General features: G+C 41.1%; 1 protein-coding gene across 1 annotated transcript; it reads left to right on the top strand.

Annotated features, from left to right (window-relative positions):
* The first annotated feature begins 3380 nt into the window (after positions 1-3380).
* si:dkey-206f10.1 (adenylate cyclase type 8) lies at positions 3381-15859 on the top strand. Its single transcript, XM_047573766.1, has 21 exons — positions 3381-3615; positions 5348-5565; positions 5774-6511; positions 6971-7120; positions 7245-7375; positions 7553-7664; positions 7762-7889; positions 8832-8990; positions 9134-9368; positions 9465-9635; positions 9720-9820; positions 10157-10358; positions 10903-10995; positions 11113-11273; positions 11713-11794; positions 11957-12115; positions 12400-12546; positions 12734-12826; positions 12924-13038; positions 13137-13339; positions 14559-15859. The coding sequence occupies exons 2-21, from the start codon at positions 5410-5412 to the stop codon at positions 14772-14774; spliced, it is 3552 nt and encodes a 1183-aa protein (XP_047429722.1). The 5' UTR covers positions 3381-3615; positions 5348-5409; the 3' UTR covers positions 14775-15859.
* The last annotated feature ends 1015 nt before the right edge of the window (positions 15860-16874 follow it).

Below are 16874 nucleotides of genomic sequence, written 5' to 3'. Positions count from 1 at the left end.
TTTGGAGCAGCTACACTTCCCACCGGATCTGCCCTTCCATTTATTTAATTGATGGATTAAAGATCAGCCAAATACCATACAAAACAAATCTTGGTGATTCAGACATCAAGGTTAACCCATTTACAGTAACCAAACATTACAACAGCACTGAATTGATGCAATGAAAAATAAATGTGGAAGTGCATGAACAATGCTTCCAGTAGAAAAAAAAAAGCACCAAGCAGAGCTGTACAAGTCAATAACATACTGCTAACAAATGAATATGCACTGGGCCTCAATTCCTAGATTAGTAATCTTGTCTTTTTAGTTAAAATGTCATATATAATTTGATGTGTGTGCAAAAACGTTTTCCATTCACTGCTCTCCACTGGAAGACATCCTTTCCCATTCACACGTGAATTCAGTTAATAATTTGCACTTCCATTCACTTACATTTATATAAAATATGCAGAGCCTGAGCAGAAGTAATCATCCAGAGTTTTTTTTTTTTAAGCTGCCTACTCTTCAGTGCAAGACTAAATGAAAATGATGTGTGAATCAACAACAACCACCATTTATCATTAAGGATATCACTGCTAGGCAATCACAGATTTTATTAAGCGTTTTAAATAAATATTTGCAGTCTGTGTAGATAATGTGGTGCCGCAGATAAGGCCTCTTTTCTACCAGTTGGTGGAAGCAGTGAGTCAGAAGGAATTTATTTTCTAAGCCACACAGTTTAAGAGATTTCTGTCTGTGCATTTAACATTCATTTGCTCATTTTTCCAAACATTGGCTTCCCAGGTTCTCCTTAACCCCTCTATTCGTCATGTGGCAATATTTTGTGGCCTCTAAAAATTCAACAAAAACATGGACTTATATAAATGCATATGTAACTGCTATTAGGATATTAAATTTTGTATTGTTTTGCAAGAGTAGAACATCATGGTGGAAGAACAGGTCTTCTGTAGACCGGTCTGTTTGTCCCCACTCCAGAGTCAGTGATTGCTGTTAACATTTCTTGCTAGACATTCAGAGTGCCACAAATTGAAAATGAAACACTAAAGGAATAGCTTTCCTTTCCATTTGAAGATTTCCATTTGTAATAATAAAGCCTTTTCACCTTCAGAAGCATCCATCCCTGAGGGAGAAAAAGGACGACAAAGTAGGGGCTCCTGTAAGTGGCTGGAAAGGTTTTCCATGGTTGGCGGAAATGTATGAATCTTTTTTAATTGTTAGTTTATCATAGTCTATAAGTATCATCTTATCTTATCTTTATCTTTGCCAAAACTTAAATTTGAAGATGTCACAACATTAAAACAAGCTTCATACATTCAGGAGGAAACCTACAATCGCTATGTAGGAGGGGGAGCCTTTTACAGGGGTCATATATTTTCATGGTTGCTTGAAATGTATTCATCGTTTTTCAGTTTTGCATGAATTCAGAATATTTTGAGTAGCTTTACGAACGTCTTGTAGCGTGCATTCCGCTCTCACCCTAACTGACCCGTTTACTTATGCCTTCACTTTAAATAGCTTTGTGCGACTGCCAAAAAAAAAGAAAGCTTGCGCCATCCAACTGCATTCTCACACCTCACACATGCTTATGCGCATGTGCTTATGTTATACACACCGACAGACATGAATAGATCTCCGTCTCCAGCATTAGTGAGGTGTTTGGTAATCACCAGTGGGTCAGTCCTCTTGCAGGTTTGGATTCGGTTCCTATGAAAATCAGCTGTGAGTGGACAGCCAAAGCTATTATAGTGCTCATAAGATTCTGGGATTTTTGCCCACAAGCAGACTAACTCCTCCCTCAGGTGGACACAGGACCACAGGTATTCAGAGTCACTACATAAAAATCACAGTCGCAGGCATTAGCTAATAAGAAATCACATTGCTATTGGGGTTCCAAAATAATCCAAATTGATTCACACCTCCTCCCTCATTGTTGCTAGTTGCATCCCATCAAACATATCCAAAAGTGCGTTGCTTGCCAAGGACCAGAGAACAGTGCTGATGTGGTACCATATCTATTAGAGCTAATTGCCTTAGACCAAGAGGCTATTTTTAGTCGCACGGTAATCAGTAAGAAAGGTCTGAGCTACGCAGTCATGGTGGGACAGATGGGAACTCATTAGATCGGTCTTAGGTGGCTTTGCGTGTTATCTGGACATAATTAGCAAAGCAAGTCTCAAAAACTTTAACCAGCTTATGACCATGGAGACCACACGTCTCCTTGAGCCACCACCCCAGTCACAAGACATAACTACTACTTATGTCTGTTGCTCTTGGCAATATTTAAATCCTAGTCTCTCCAAAACAGTCCTTCTCTTGTTTCCGTACGATGCTGATGCACACAGTGCATTTTGTATTTTGAAGTGACGGCAGGTGCATACGTTACTGTGGATTTGCATGGATTAGAATGCAACAAAGATCCAGTATCAACATAGAAGAGTTGCTAATAATTAAAAGTCTATTATCTACTAGGTGTTTTGGCTGTTAAAAAGCCAACCTACAGTAGGATAATACTGAACGAGATTCACGTTTTTTAAAATCACACTTACATATCCTGGAGTATATTTTATGTGTCGAAGCATCAGCTCTATTATCCTGCACAAAACCCCTCAAGGAAATAGTCTTTGAGAAGATATAGGCAAAGATGTAGAATTTCTGGGTAAGAATATTTTAAGGTTAAGATTGAAACCCAGTGAACACCAGCCAGCTACCAATTTTATTAAATGTACAGAAATGCCATGCTCTCCATCCAGGAACATGTTATTCAAATCGTGGTTAGTTAGATGTGTAATGGTCTGTTACGCCCACACAGACACACTAGAATTTAAATGTTTACTAAAGGCTGTTTTGTCAGTGTTTGTTTGCTGTTGAATCACCTCAGGTTTCTGTTGCCAGGTGGGCGATGAGTCAGCTCCTTTGCTTTCTCACCCAGTCTGTTTTCAAAGGCGTTTTAGGCAATGTTTTATCTGTGCACAGCCTAAAAGGAACTTGTCACCCCAGTGTCATTAACTGTACAAACACATGCTGATGTAACCGAAGGCACAAAAGCAAAGAAGAGGCTACTACCTCTGTAGTATTATTGTTATGCTATAATGACACAGAAATGGGAGAAAGGGAAATTGAAAAGAGTGTCTGCGAGGGAAATATGAATAAGCACCCATCCTAATGCTATCTGACTGAAGTGTCAGAACTACTTTGAAAAGATCTGATTGACTTGGCCAAAGCACAAGAGCACTGTATTCATGTTGGCGTCATGTCAGTGACCCAGGATTTTCAGGCCAGAGAGAGTGGCTGCTGACTAATTAATCCTCTTTGCACTCTTCACTCTGCTTCGCTCTGCTTTGTGGAAGTTGTTGACTTCATTTCAAAACAGTCCAGGAGGTGACCTACTATCCTGCCGGGAACAACTCCTCCACACATGGAGGAGCTGGATGTATATCTCTGCGGAGGGGGAAATTTCTATTTTTCCCTGTGATGGATTACGCCATAGTTTTCAGATATGTATAAGATTCCTGTGCGATGAAATCAGCGAAAGTGGATTATAACGACCTCGCTGCATATATCCTGTGGCAAAATCTGGACATGAGGAGCGGATACACGATATGTGACACAATACAGGTACGTTTTGTACTTCTTTTTTTTTTTGTAGTGAGAATAGGTGAAGATTGGTGACTTGCGGAAGCCCATTTTCAAAGATGACACAATTATTTCCTTGAAATTGGCAGACACGGAGGAATGACAAAGAGATCCTCTGACAGGAGAGAAACTCCATTGTGTGTGAATGTTAAGATGCTGCCATAATGTCACATTCACTCACACTGAATATTTTTTTTAAAGACAGACTTTAATTAAAAAGGCGGCACTTGTAATATGAAGTGTTTTATAATATCCAATCTGTGCTGTGTTGAAACCATGATCTTGGTGAGAATCAGACTGATTGCAGTGGACTGTGAGTGGGTGAGACAACAGCATCTAGAGCCAGAAGGACCTGGAGGAGTTTAACTTTGAGCATTAACCTGCTCAGGTCTAAATCTGGCCACCAGATAATTCGTTTGGAAAGCTGCCTTTTTTCAGGCATACACTGTGTCAACACGTGGCGCCTGCAAGGTGGCTTTTCCAGCTGGTTACACTGTGTGTAGCATAATCAGGTCTTTCCACATGAATCAGGATCCAAGATGCATTTTAACTAAAAGAAAATACATTTTAAAAAATATGTGGACAGTATTTATTTTGTCAGATGTCCTATGCTGTATATCATTAAAGGAACTGAAATGAAATCTATCACATGAAGTGTTCACAAGTGGCAAAAATATATAAATTTCAACACTCAGTATCAGTAGATGGGACAGTGGCTTTATTAGAGAATATGTTTTTTTGAAAGGAAACGATCATCAATATAAACCAAAGTGTTTGTTTAGAGTTCATGTAAGGGTTAGTGCTGCCAAGATCATTGTGCTGACATGTTGTGCTATATTTCACCAACACAGGAAGTAGCCATTAGGGACTTGCATGGCCATTTAAATTGCAAGTTAAAGTAAATTTAAAATCTAAAGGAATAATCAAAATCCTGGCTTATATGTTATATTAACAGAAATTATTTTAAATTCCCAAATTTCCCTTGGGATAAATAAAGTCTCTGTCTGTCACACATGCACAGCACAAGGACCCAAAGTAAAGGCGGGGCAAAATAAACATGTGGTTATTTAAATCTCAACCAGGCACACAAGGGGCCTGAGTTTAGCAATGTTTGTCAGCGGTATACAAGTGCCTAAAAAGATGCCTACATCATGATCATAATTGAATATCTCATCTGCATTAGAATGGTAAGAAAAGCCTTTCAAACTAATTATACGTGACAGAGGAAGCAGTAATGGTATAAACAGCAGTGGGCCCAAGATGGAACCTTGAGGAACACCACAAAATAGAGACAGAGGAAAAATTATGAATATCAACCAAGTAAGCTGTTCAGTGAAGTTATTGTTGGGATACCTACCTGCTGCACAAGCTTGACAATAAAAATATTGTTACCTATACTATCAAATATATCCCTGAGATGAAGTTTTACCATTACAGAACATGTTTGTGTGTGACACCTCAGCAAGAGATTGTTTAAAGCCCTAAGAAGAGTCTTGTCAAAAACATTGTGTGTTTATTTAAAACACCTTTTCTAAGACCGCGTCTATAAAGGTTGCTTAGAAACAGGCTAGATTAGATTTTTTTTTTTAAACAAACTAATGTATTAAATAAATTGTTGAATTTTAAAATGTTCTCCTCTGATATTTTTAATACCAAAGCACATCCTTTTCCCAATTCTCTAACCTTCTACTTCTTCTTCTTTCATGCTTTCCAGGGTACTCTCTTCCCCTGATCTGAGACCAGCCGCTGAGGCTGAGGTCAGCAAAGGCCACCACCATGGTGACCTTTGCTGAAACGACGCAGATCTCCCCTATGGAGCTACGTGAGCCGCCTTGTCTTTCAGCCACACTGTCTCCAGGGCTGCGACGGAAAAAGATGCTGTGGCAGAATGCAGTAAAACACATCATTATCCAGCAGGAACTTAGCGCTCAGGTGACTGGTTACTCCCATATTCCCCATTTCACCACATACTGTTTATTATTTATTAAGATGTGTACCACGTTATTTCTAAATGAGAGAAATGTGTTTTCTCACAATAAAGCTGTTAAACCACGACAACTTACTGGTCACTGATTAAAGGAAAGAATGAGTACTGTCGTAGTTACTGTAAACTTGTTATCATGATTATCTGTTTCTTCAGGTTGGTGTGGAACCAGCACGGAAAATCTTTGTGACAGATGCCTACATGGAGGAGATCAACAGACAAATCCGCAGCAAGGCGTCACGCGGGGTCACCAAACGCCGGTCTTCCACATTCAGAGTCCATCCCTGTCTGGGCCGCGGTTCCACCAGCACAGTCGGGGGTTCTTGTTCTAACGACTACTCCAGCGATGCCGACTTCTTTGTACACTGGGGTCGCATTATTCATGGCATCTACGTACCTTCGCTCAGACACACCTTCAAGTCCCGTGACCTGGAGAAACTCTACCAACAACACTCATGTCACCAAAGACGCAACTCTCTAGCCATTACCAATGTGATAGATGCAGTGGCCAAGCTACATGTGATGGTTCTGTACCTTGGATTGGCCCCAGATGCTGTCACAGACACTCTGCGTGGCTGCCTGACTAGCTTTTTCATGGTGCTAGCTATAGCACTGTGTGTTGCAGTGTTAACCTGCAAAGAGTCCATGTCTCCAAGGTGGCTTCAATACGCCGGCCTCGCTAGCTGGTTGTCACAGACCGCACAGGTGCTGGGTGGGTTGGTGTACGGACTGGAAAAAGACCCATCGTGGTACGTCTTGTTCTCTTTGTTCGCGACATATACACTGCTGCCATTACCACTGCTTTGGGCCATTTGCGCCGGCTCCCTCACCTCAATGCTGCACTTTCTTGTGGATATAGTGCGCTGCTACCACGACGTTGTACTTTTGAGAAAGGTGAGAAAATCAGCCTGCTTGCCTTGAAAAAAAGAAAGTCTTATGTTCATAGTACTAAAAAGCACTATATATACTTTATCTTACTACTTCTAATACTATAATATTATCATGAAAGGGGCACGAGGAGCAGTGGCTCATGTACATTTAAAGCTGCAGGTGTATTTAAAGAGCCTGTTTGGAACCGGGCTAAAATCAAGGCTTAACAGAAACGTAACAAAGAACTGCTTGTGCTCTATTTTAAGGTAAAAGTTGAAACACATCTTCTGTAGCCTTACGTTAACTCGTTGAAAATTATATAATATAGGACCTTTAAATTATTTCTCTCTAAGTTTAACCATACATTGCAGGCCTTTCTCTGATTTCTATCTGATGTCCTTCTGCTGTTCCTCGTGTTTGCCCCAGAATCTCTGGGTTAAAAATAAAGTCAGTAAATATACAGTTCCGACTCTTTGGACGCAGGTGTTTGCCAAAGGCCTGCTGTACCTGGGCATGAATACAGCTGGCTTGTTCATCCACTACCTGACAGACCACGCACAGCGGCAGGTTTTCCTAGAGACGCGGCGCTGTATCGAGGGTCGCCTCAAACTAGAGCAAGAGAACCAGAGACAGGTACTGTGCCGCTGTCCTGCGGCGTAGAGCTTGTGTACAAATGATTTTCTCAAATTTGCTGCGTAAATCGTGGACATCCAATTCATTGATTTCTTGACTGCCACTTTATTACGTTGCCTCTCAGGAGCGTCTGGTGCTGTCGATCCTGCCTCGCTTTGTTGCCTTGGAGATGATTGCTGACATGAGCGCTTTGGAAAATGAACTCAACCCTCAGGAGTTTCACAAGATCTATATCCACCAGTACAAACACGTCAGGTACACACACACACGCACACACACACGCACACATACAGTGTAGTAGTATTATCAAGGCTTACATTTGTAGCCTTCACGTTTCCATGCTGCCAAATCCCTACCCACCCCTGAGATTCTTCATAAAGCATAAAAACACACCTGTTACACACCTCCTCTTTTTTCCTCTCTTTTCTGTAGCATCCTTTTTGCCGACATCAAGGGCTTCACTCTGTTGTCTATGAACCTCTCAGCCCAGGATCTGGTTCGAACTCTCAATGAACTCTTTGGGCGCTTTGACCGACTGGCAGATGTGAGAACCTTAGCAAATCTTGGATAATATCACATAAATAATGCATTTTTTTGGCATAACTTCCCTTCTTACAGCGCTCCGTCTTGTCTCATCGCAGGAGCACCACTGCTTGCGGATAAAGATACTGGGAGACTGTTACTATTGTGTGTCAGGGGTCCCTAAACCACAGCCTGCCCACGCCCGCTATTGCGTTGAGATGGGCCTGGCTATGATCAAGACTATACGGTAGGTTTTGACTTTGACAGTATGTACATGTATGTATATTCACCCTATTATTGTGCATGCATTATCTCAGGAAAGCCTCAATGGAATTTCCTTTTTTTGAATGTACTTAAGGACGAATAAATTTGCCATTGAGGAGTCAAATGTCAAGACCACTAGGAACTCAAACATAAATTTTTTGTCATATTGTACCTTGCTAACACATTACCTTAAGAACACCTTGGAATTTCTTAATTTCTTCCTCTGACTGAACAAGAAAGTGGTTAGAATTTGATTTGCGATGTATTTGATGTGTTATGCCGCAAAATATCTACTTTGATTAAATGAAACCATGTCGGTATTTTATGTCCCAAAGTTCAACTTCACTTTGACATTAAAATGTTGTTCAGAACCACTTCCTTAATGTCAATCTTCAACACCTTTTCAAAGATTTTTGGGAAGGGGCTTGCGCCATCACCTTTTATTGCACTTTATGGTGAAGCTCAGATGGGCTCCCATTTTGAGATGTGGGAAAGAACCGTGTTGGCTTACTGCTTGCTGCGAGCTAGGACACTAATATTACTGAAACGGAAAGGCCAACTCCATGGAGTCTGCCTATGTGAATTCTTTACATGGAATTTTATATCTTATATTGTCAAATATCCTTTTATTGTGTACTGTAAAAACCATAAGTCCTGCGTTATTTTTATTTTTTTGTGTAAATTGTAAAAACTAAACAAAAAACCTTCCTTAAAAGTTTTAAATCCATAAATTATATAAATCAGGGCACAGAAATATAAAGTGAAATCTAAAAGTTTTTGCTTTTACAGTAATTCTAGTTGATGTGCTATAGGTTTTACATGATGGTTGATGTTCTGTCCCATTACCCACAGAAACCAATACAGTTATATTCAAAGTGAAATAACATTAGACCAATTGAGTTATTTTACTACACACAAACACTAGGTGCGTACGGAAGCAGCTGAACTACGACATGGACATGAGGATAGGGATCCACTCCGGCTCCGTCCTCTGTGGAGTGCTGGGCCTGCAGAAATGGCAGTTTGATGTCTGGTCCTGGGACGTGAGCATCGCCAACATGCTGGAAGCCGGGGGCATACCAGGGTAAGTGTGGTCTCGGCAGACAGCTGAGTACCGCTACGTGTCAATTTCCGTCCCCGGTTACTGGACAAAAAATGTTCCAGACTCAGGGTTCAGGGCACACACATGTCTCTGTACGTGACTCGTAGTTTTCCTCCCTCTACCAGACGCATCCACATCTCAAGGGCGACTCTGGATTGTCTTGAAGGCACCTACAAGACGGAGGAAGGTCATGGCCGGGACAGGAACGAATTTCTACGGAAACACAACATCGACACGTTCCTCATCTGCCCCCAGGAGGAAAGGAACAAAATTGACCACAGGGAGGTTCCAAAAGTTGAGAAGACCATTCGAACCTGGAACCCGGAGTTACCCTTAGGCAACTTCATTGACATGAATAGTGTAAGTGCAGAACAAAAAGGAAGATGTTGGATTAAAAACTTGTAGTAAGGATAGGTCCACCTACATCGATCTGATCGATCATTCGTTTCCTTCTAGATCCTGGCCTCCTTTACCAACGGCTCACTGCCCAACATCTGGCACTCCACCTCCAAGGAGATCAACAAACGCATCAAACATGCCATCGAGGTGCGAAGCAGCGAGCGTATGCACAAGGAACACATCACTCCGCTGACGCTGGTGTTCAAGGACACACACATAGAGGAAAAGGTACGTGGGTATAAGTTAAGCTACGAATCCAAGCACAAGAAGCTGAAATGTCACATCTCTCCTGATCGCTGCTGTTTGGTCCAGTTCTCCCAGATGAGAGATGAAATGTTCAACTCCAACCTGGCCTGCTCCTTCATCATGCTCCTCTTTCTCATGGCTGCCCAGGCGCTGATCCCTGCCCCCAAGTAGGTAGATACTGTACAGTCGAAGCGTGCAGTTAATTTTTATTTATGTTGTTTCTTTTGTGGGTTTTAATTAATGTGCTCGATTATATTTTCACATTGGTGTAAACCAGGTTTATCACTGAACTATTTCAGATTTTAAGCCTTTAGTGTAGTAATAATTTTTACACTGGTGCCACCTAGAGGTCATATAATAGAATGCACTGTAATATGTGAAGCCTCCATTTCAGCTATTTCACATCCCCTTAAATTTACCCAGTGTTTGCACTTCTGTTTGGGTTAAGATTTGCCTGACTCACTTTCTCCTTCTCCTCCTGCTTCCCGGGGCTCCGCCTGCAGACTTTTCCCAACCATCCTGCACATTTTTATCTTTCTGCTTGCCTACATGCTACTGCTGCTGGTTGCCCTTGCTGAAGAGTTCAAGTGGACCCCCGCATCACTCCAGCACTTCTGCTGCTGGATTCACGAAAACAACAGCGCCCGCAACCTCCTCACCCTCACGGCCATCGTCATCAACTTTGGCTTGGCCTCTACCGACATGGTGAGAGTCAAAGCATCACAGGGGCGGCTTAATATATACGTACACGAAACATTCGAGTACTCTTTCCCTTTGTACTCCACGACACATGTAACCGACCTTGTAAATTGTGTGAACCTTCGTGCGCAGTCATTTGCATAATTCTCCATGAAATGCATATGCATAAAGAAAGACGTTCCACTTCCCTGCTGTTCTTGCATACTAGATATCAGGCAAGCAGTGTCACGGAAATAGCACAACAGGCAAGGGATGAAGAGGATCCAAAATTCTGCAGCCATGATTCACACCGATCAAACATAACATTATAACCACTGACAGGAGAAGTGAATTACATTGACTATATCGTGACAATACAATGTTCTCCTGTTAAACTTTTCGAAGCTTCTTTCAGCTCTATTAAAATTGCTGTCTTTGCTTTGTTTCCAATTATGTTTCATTTTTATATTGTTTAGACATATAAAATAATACACAAACCCCACTCTGATCTTAATATTAAAAATTAAATAAATGTGTCACGTGTGATTTCTACGCTGTGCGCTGCTTGCAGGTGTGGTGCATTCTCACAAACACAGAAGAGGCCGACGTAACGGACGAGACCAACACAGGCTCCAGTCCGCTCACTGTCTGCACGTACCCTGAAGTGAGGACAGCTTCCGTTTAGATTCACTATTTAAGATTTTTCCTTTTGGTTCCCCATTTGTTCATAGCAATGCCGGCACTGTGTTAAACGGGTGTGTCTTCTTTCTGTCTCCTGAAGATTTTTGTGTTGAGTGGCGTGATCGCCATGGTGACCTGTGCCGTGTTTCTGCGCCTGAACTCTCTGCTGAAGCTGGCTGTGCTGCTGCTGGCCGTGGCTTTCTACTCCTGCCTCATCCACGTGGCCTTCCTCACGCTAGTGCGCCATGACATGCAAAACAGGTCAGAGTATAAACGGCGAACTGAAGCAGTATGGTAAATTTTTAAAAAATATATATTTATTGAAATATTTCACCACAATACACAGATACAAAGTGAACATAAACATACAATATGAACTATAGTAACCACAGTTCCCACCCACCTACCCTGCTTCTCATCTATCAAGGTTTACAAAGAGGAAAAAGTAAGTGCACAAAGAAATAAAGATTAAAAAACAACAACAAAAAAACGATACAAAAACGATACACAAAATTAAAATGTATACTGCCAGCGCAGAGCATGCCATATGAGTGTTTTTGCAATACACCCAATTGCGGATACATCTATGGCACAAAAAAGTGCTGAGTTAACATTAAATGTTTTTACAAGATGCATTAGGAGGTGGTAATTATTCTACTGATAGATTACAAACCAGATTTCTCCCTTTACCTCCTTACAGATCACACTATGTCAGAAGAAAAGGAATCTCCATCCTCCTGATGGCCATATTTATCGTCTCTGTCTTCTACAACGGACGGCAGGTACTGACGGCCTCTTTCAGTTGGGTTTACTTGGAGTTTGAATATTAGTTTTTGTCTGTCATCAACATTTGTAGCCTGCACTACTGAGACACAAACTGCCAAAAAGAGTGTTTTGCGGGCAGATGATGCTGCGTCTCACTCTGTGCGTCCTTCCATTTCCAGTGGGAGGCGACTGCCAGACTGGATTTTCTGTGGCGTCTGCAAGCCCAACAGGAGGTGGAAGACATGAGGGAATTGCGGGAACACAACGAGTGTTTGCTACACAACATCCTGCCCATGCACGTGGCCCGACATTTCCTGGATCGGAGCAAGAACGATGAGGTGCCTAACTTTTGACCTCCTCCCTGATTCCTTATGACCATCCACATTGTGTCAGATTATTTGGTTTTAAGTGCTTTGATATACAGTATACGGACGGCGCTGCTCCCACGAAGGAAAGGGTGAAATATAGGTGAAAGTCGTACGTCATTGCTTTTATTTAAATTTATTGGACCACACATTTGAACTTCTTATCTTTGGGAGACCTCACACATATAAATCCGTCCATATATTAGTCAAACGCAGACGTTTCATGGTTGATGTGATTATCATAATTCTCATTTTAGGAGCTTTACTCCCAGTCCTATGACGACGTGGGTGTTATGTTTGCCTCCATCGCTGGGTTCAATGAGTACTTTGAACAGAAGGAGATCAAGCATGAAGGAGTGGATTGCCTCCGGCTGCTGAATGAGATCATTGCAGGCTTTGACGAGGTGACTGAAGGACTATTTATGTTGGAGCAACTCTTTATCTGCTAGGAACAAATAAGACACAGACGCACCGTACAGCACATACTGTTGGCAAATAAGATGGCTGCTGATTACGTAACGCAGCGGCCTTAAGATACGATAAGATAAGAACATCCCGTCTTTTTATCTCATTTATCCTTTATGTGTGAAGTTGTTGGAGGAGTCATACTTTCACTACGTGGAGAAGATCAAGACAATCGGGAGCTGCTACATGGCAGCGTCCGGTTTGGCTCCAGACAAACAGGTGGGAAATCTTCCCCTGCACGCTCTGTGTCGTTCTGCACAGTTTCCCTTTCAACGCCTGCCGTAACTTTTCTACCAAACTCTCACTCTTGCGTCAGGCTTCAATGGATGAATGGAATCACCTAAGCGAGCTGGTTTTGTTTGCGCTGGCGATGCAGGAGACCTTGAAAGAGATCAACAGGCACGCTGCCCAAAACTTTGAGCTGCGTGTGGGTATGTGCCCGACCTCCGACACACACATATGTCAGCCAAGTTCTGTGAGGATGTCAAGCATCTTGTAGCAAATAACTGAAATTGCCGTCTCATTTCAGGCATTGCCCATGGGCCGGTGGTAGCAGGAGTGATCGGCGCCACCAAACCTCAGTATGACATCTGGGGAACAACGGTGAACCTGGCCAGCCGCATGGACAGCACGGGCGTGAGCGGACGGATCCAGGTACCTGAGGCCACTCGCAGGATCCTGAAAGAATGGGGCTTTGTCCTGGAGCTACGTGGAGAAATATTCGTCAAGGGGGTGAGTCGAGAAGCTACGATGGTTTTGCAGCCGTCCTTACAGAAGTGTAGTAAAACAGTTCCTTTCAAAATACTGCAGAACAGATGTTACTAATAAAAAGCAATGCTGAATCATTTGGAAAACAACCATTTGGTTGTTTTACAAAGGCATTTGCAGAGAAGACACTAAGAACTTCCCAGCACAAGTACTAATAAATGCCACTATGATACAGAGCTTACTGACTTTCACAGAGCCCAGAATTGTTGATTTTTTTCATTTATTTCTTCAGTGTGCATCAATATACAAAAACATCATTCTTCAACAGCACACGGGCACAAAAGCACATATAAGCTTGTCATATTTGATTTTGTTTTGCTGCATTTGTGAGGGTGTGAGAAAGAAATGATGCTGCAGTTCTTCAGATGACTCTGTTCTGCACAAGTGTCCCAGCAAAGTGACCCAAATAAAATGACGCATTGCATAGTCCTTGAGCAAAACTCAGCTCATATAGGGGATCCATCTGCTTGAGGATGGACAGGCAGAGACAGGAAAAGCTTAATGGGTATACAGTTTGCTCATAAAGTTACTGTTATAAGAGTAAATAAGTCTACGAGGGTAGAAAACTATGTCAGTGATAAAAAGGCCTTATATTACATGTGAGTAAGGTGGCACATTACAAGTGTTGTGAGCAGATGGGAAAATTACGCATGACAGTTTGGTAGGAACTGACGACTATAAATGCAGTTCCACAGATCAGAAATATTCAGATTCACAGGTCAGAAACATTCAACTCCACAGATCAGAAATATTCAGTTCCACATATCAGAAACATTCAACTCCACAGATCAGAAATATTCAGCTCCACAGATCAGAAATATTCAACTCCACAGATCAGAAACATTCAACTCCACAGATCAGAAATATTCAGCTCCACGGATCAGAAATATTCAGCTCCACAGATTAGAAACATCCAACCTCACAGATCAGAAACCTTCAGCTACACAGATCGCTAATATTTAGCTCCACAGATCAGAAAGATGCAGCTCCACAAATCAGAAACAATTAGCTGTACACATTAACATGCAGTTCCATATATCAAATATGTAGCTCCGCAGATCAGAAACATTCATCTCCAATATATATTGCATCATGGAATGTTGTGTGTAGATATTGATCAACCGTAACCACACATGAGAAGGGATGAACACACTTTATGATCACTTTTACTGTTTTACTATAGGTGAGCGAGTTCCAGGGGAAAGTCCGCACCTATTTCATCAGCACCATGCGCAGCAAGAGGACCAAATCTGGAACAGATTCCAGCCTGGGAGTGCGAACAGGAGGGCGCATGACATTGGCGGGGGTGGTGTTTGGCCTCGTCCAGGCCAGACACAAGGAGAAGATGAGGGAGACCAATGGCGGGTTCAGTGTGACTCCCCGCAAACTGCAGTTCTGAGTGGAGGAGTCTTGCCATATTGTTCTAACTGGTTTACAGCGTTCACGCTCTTGTTTGATTCTTTGCTGTGTATCGACTAGATGCTAAAACATCCACTCATACCAAAGCCTTCTTTCCACTTTCTATCTTTCTATTTGTCCTCCTCATCTTCCCGGTTGTATAAAATTCTTAAGGTTGTTTTTAAGGTTTTTATATCTCAAAGGACAGGTCAGCTTTCTCAAGCACTGGAGCTGACGCTCACTCTTTGAATGAATGATTGCATGTTGTGAACTTTATTAGAAAGCGCTTACTGGTCTCTCTGAAGTTTAATAAGCAGCTTGAGAACACTGATTTCTTTATTTTTTTTATTATTTGTTTATTGCCATATCTACACTCATTTCAGCTTTTAAAATCTTTAGTTTTTTATACAAAACTGAATAAAAGCCAACATGTCTTGCTTTTTCCTGTTGTTTGCTGGGGAAATATTCCCAGCAAGACGTCAGACCTCAAAGCCAAACCGCAGAATACCTCAACACAACCAGCCCAACCTCTCCTAGACTACCAATGGCCTATACAATACTGACTGCATTCTTTACATGGTTCACCTGCTTAGTTTTTTCTTTTCTTTTCATTTCACTTTATGAGATGTCTCTTTAGGTAGTGTTATCCGAAAGAATCAGAGTAAAAAGGACTTCAACATGATGCCGAGAACTGTAATTATTTATGAATAGATTGTTGCATTGGTTTCAAATTGTATGTTGTTGTTTTTTTTAAATTTTTACCTGTGTATAGCCTCCACTGAGGATTTGTGAGATTTTTGTCATACATATGAAGTGGCCAGTTCAGTTTTGTCCATGCACATTATCACACATTACTACAACGATATTACTTACACAGTAGAGTCTGAACCAACTTTAATGCCAAAGAACTCGCATGCCACTATTTTCTTCTTGAAAACATTTAACAGTGTACAATTTCTGCAAATTAAAACCGGTAATGAAGATAAAATGTTTTTCTTTGTGTGTGTATGTCTGTGTGTGTGTGTTCATGAGAACAGACCACAGGCACAGTAATGAAAATAAAGATGACTCTTTAAAGAAACTGCATATCACATGTCTCATCGGATAAATTATTCCCTAGATATCATGCAGTTTCAGTGTCTTACGGCACCATCGAAAGGTAAAGTATAAAACTAAAGTGTCTTTCAGGAGAATATGGCAGCTACAACAGTACCAGATAATTAGTTTCATTGCACCACCAAGTGGTTTTCTAGAAGCTTCTTTCTGCTTTAGTCAGATAAATTTATCAGCCAACATCAGCGTGACACTGCTCTCATACATATATATATTGACAATGAAACAATAAATGCACAACAGCAGTTTATTTGCTTGAAATAAACATCATAGTACATGTATCCTAGAAATATTCAATTATGAAACAAATAAATGAAACTTATCTTTTGGGCTTTTTGGGAAACAGTCTTTAACAATGTGGAATACAATAATTTAGAATGTATAATATACACAATAATATTGATATTTTGTTATTAATATTTATTTTACCATAAACTACTTCCTTTAAGAAAGTGGTCGATTTCTCTTCAATCCATTAGTTGTGGCTGCGCTTAGCGCGGGTAATCAATGGATGTGCTCCAGGCCGGCTCAGCGATCCTCTATTCTGTATGATGACTCACTCGGTAGTTTGAAATTTTAATTTCTGTCTTCAGAAGTTCCTACTTTTTACATTTCACGCAGAAACATTTTTTTTTTTTCTGTTTTGTTTTGTTTTGCTTTTTCTTCCTTCAAAATGTCTTGTATACTTGGACATGCTGCTCACTTGTGCTTTAATTTGCTCCCCGGGGACAAAGAAAGTTTTCTGTATCTGAATCTAAATAAATATTATGTTATTTTCCTGATATTTCTCCAAATGCACACTGAGAAAGAAACACAATGTTTCAAACTGATGATCCAAATACATGTTCTTGTTTTTACAATTTTTCTTTCTGACATGTCCCTAAATGCTTCCTAATGTAGAAACATGAGCTTAAATGAATAACTCCAAATTGTTGGGCATAATTTTGGAAATAACAAGGTTATATATAAAAATAAATAACAATAAATA

The sequence above is a fragment of the Mugil cephalus genome, chromosome 21, assembly GCF_022458985.1.
Source record: "Mugil cephalus isolate CIBA_MC_2020 chromosome 21, CIBA_Mcephalus_1.1, whole genome shotgun sequence".
Classification (NCBI taxonomy): Eukaryota; Metazoa; Chordata; class Actinopteri; order Mugiliformes; family Mugilidae; genus Mugil; species Mugil cephalus.
Note: the sequence above shows the minus strand (reverse complement) of the source record. Positions and strands in the feature narration are given on the sequence as shown.

Coding starts and splice junctions, on each gene's coding strand:
- si:dkey-206f10.1 (XM_047573766.1), top strand. CDS start 5,410: ATGGTGACCTTTGCTGAAACGACGCAGATCTCCCCTATGGAGCTACGT. Junction 11,795..11,956: donor TCTTCTACAACGGACGGCAG/GTACTGACGGCC, acceptor TTCCATTTCCAG/TGGGAGGCGACTGCCAGACT. Junction 12,827..12,923: donor GTTTGGCTCCAGACAAACAG/GTGGGAAATCTT, acceptor CTCTTGCGTCAG/GCTTCAATGGATGAATGGAA.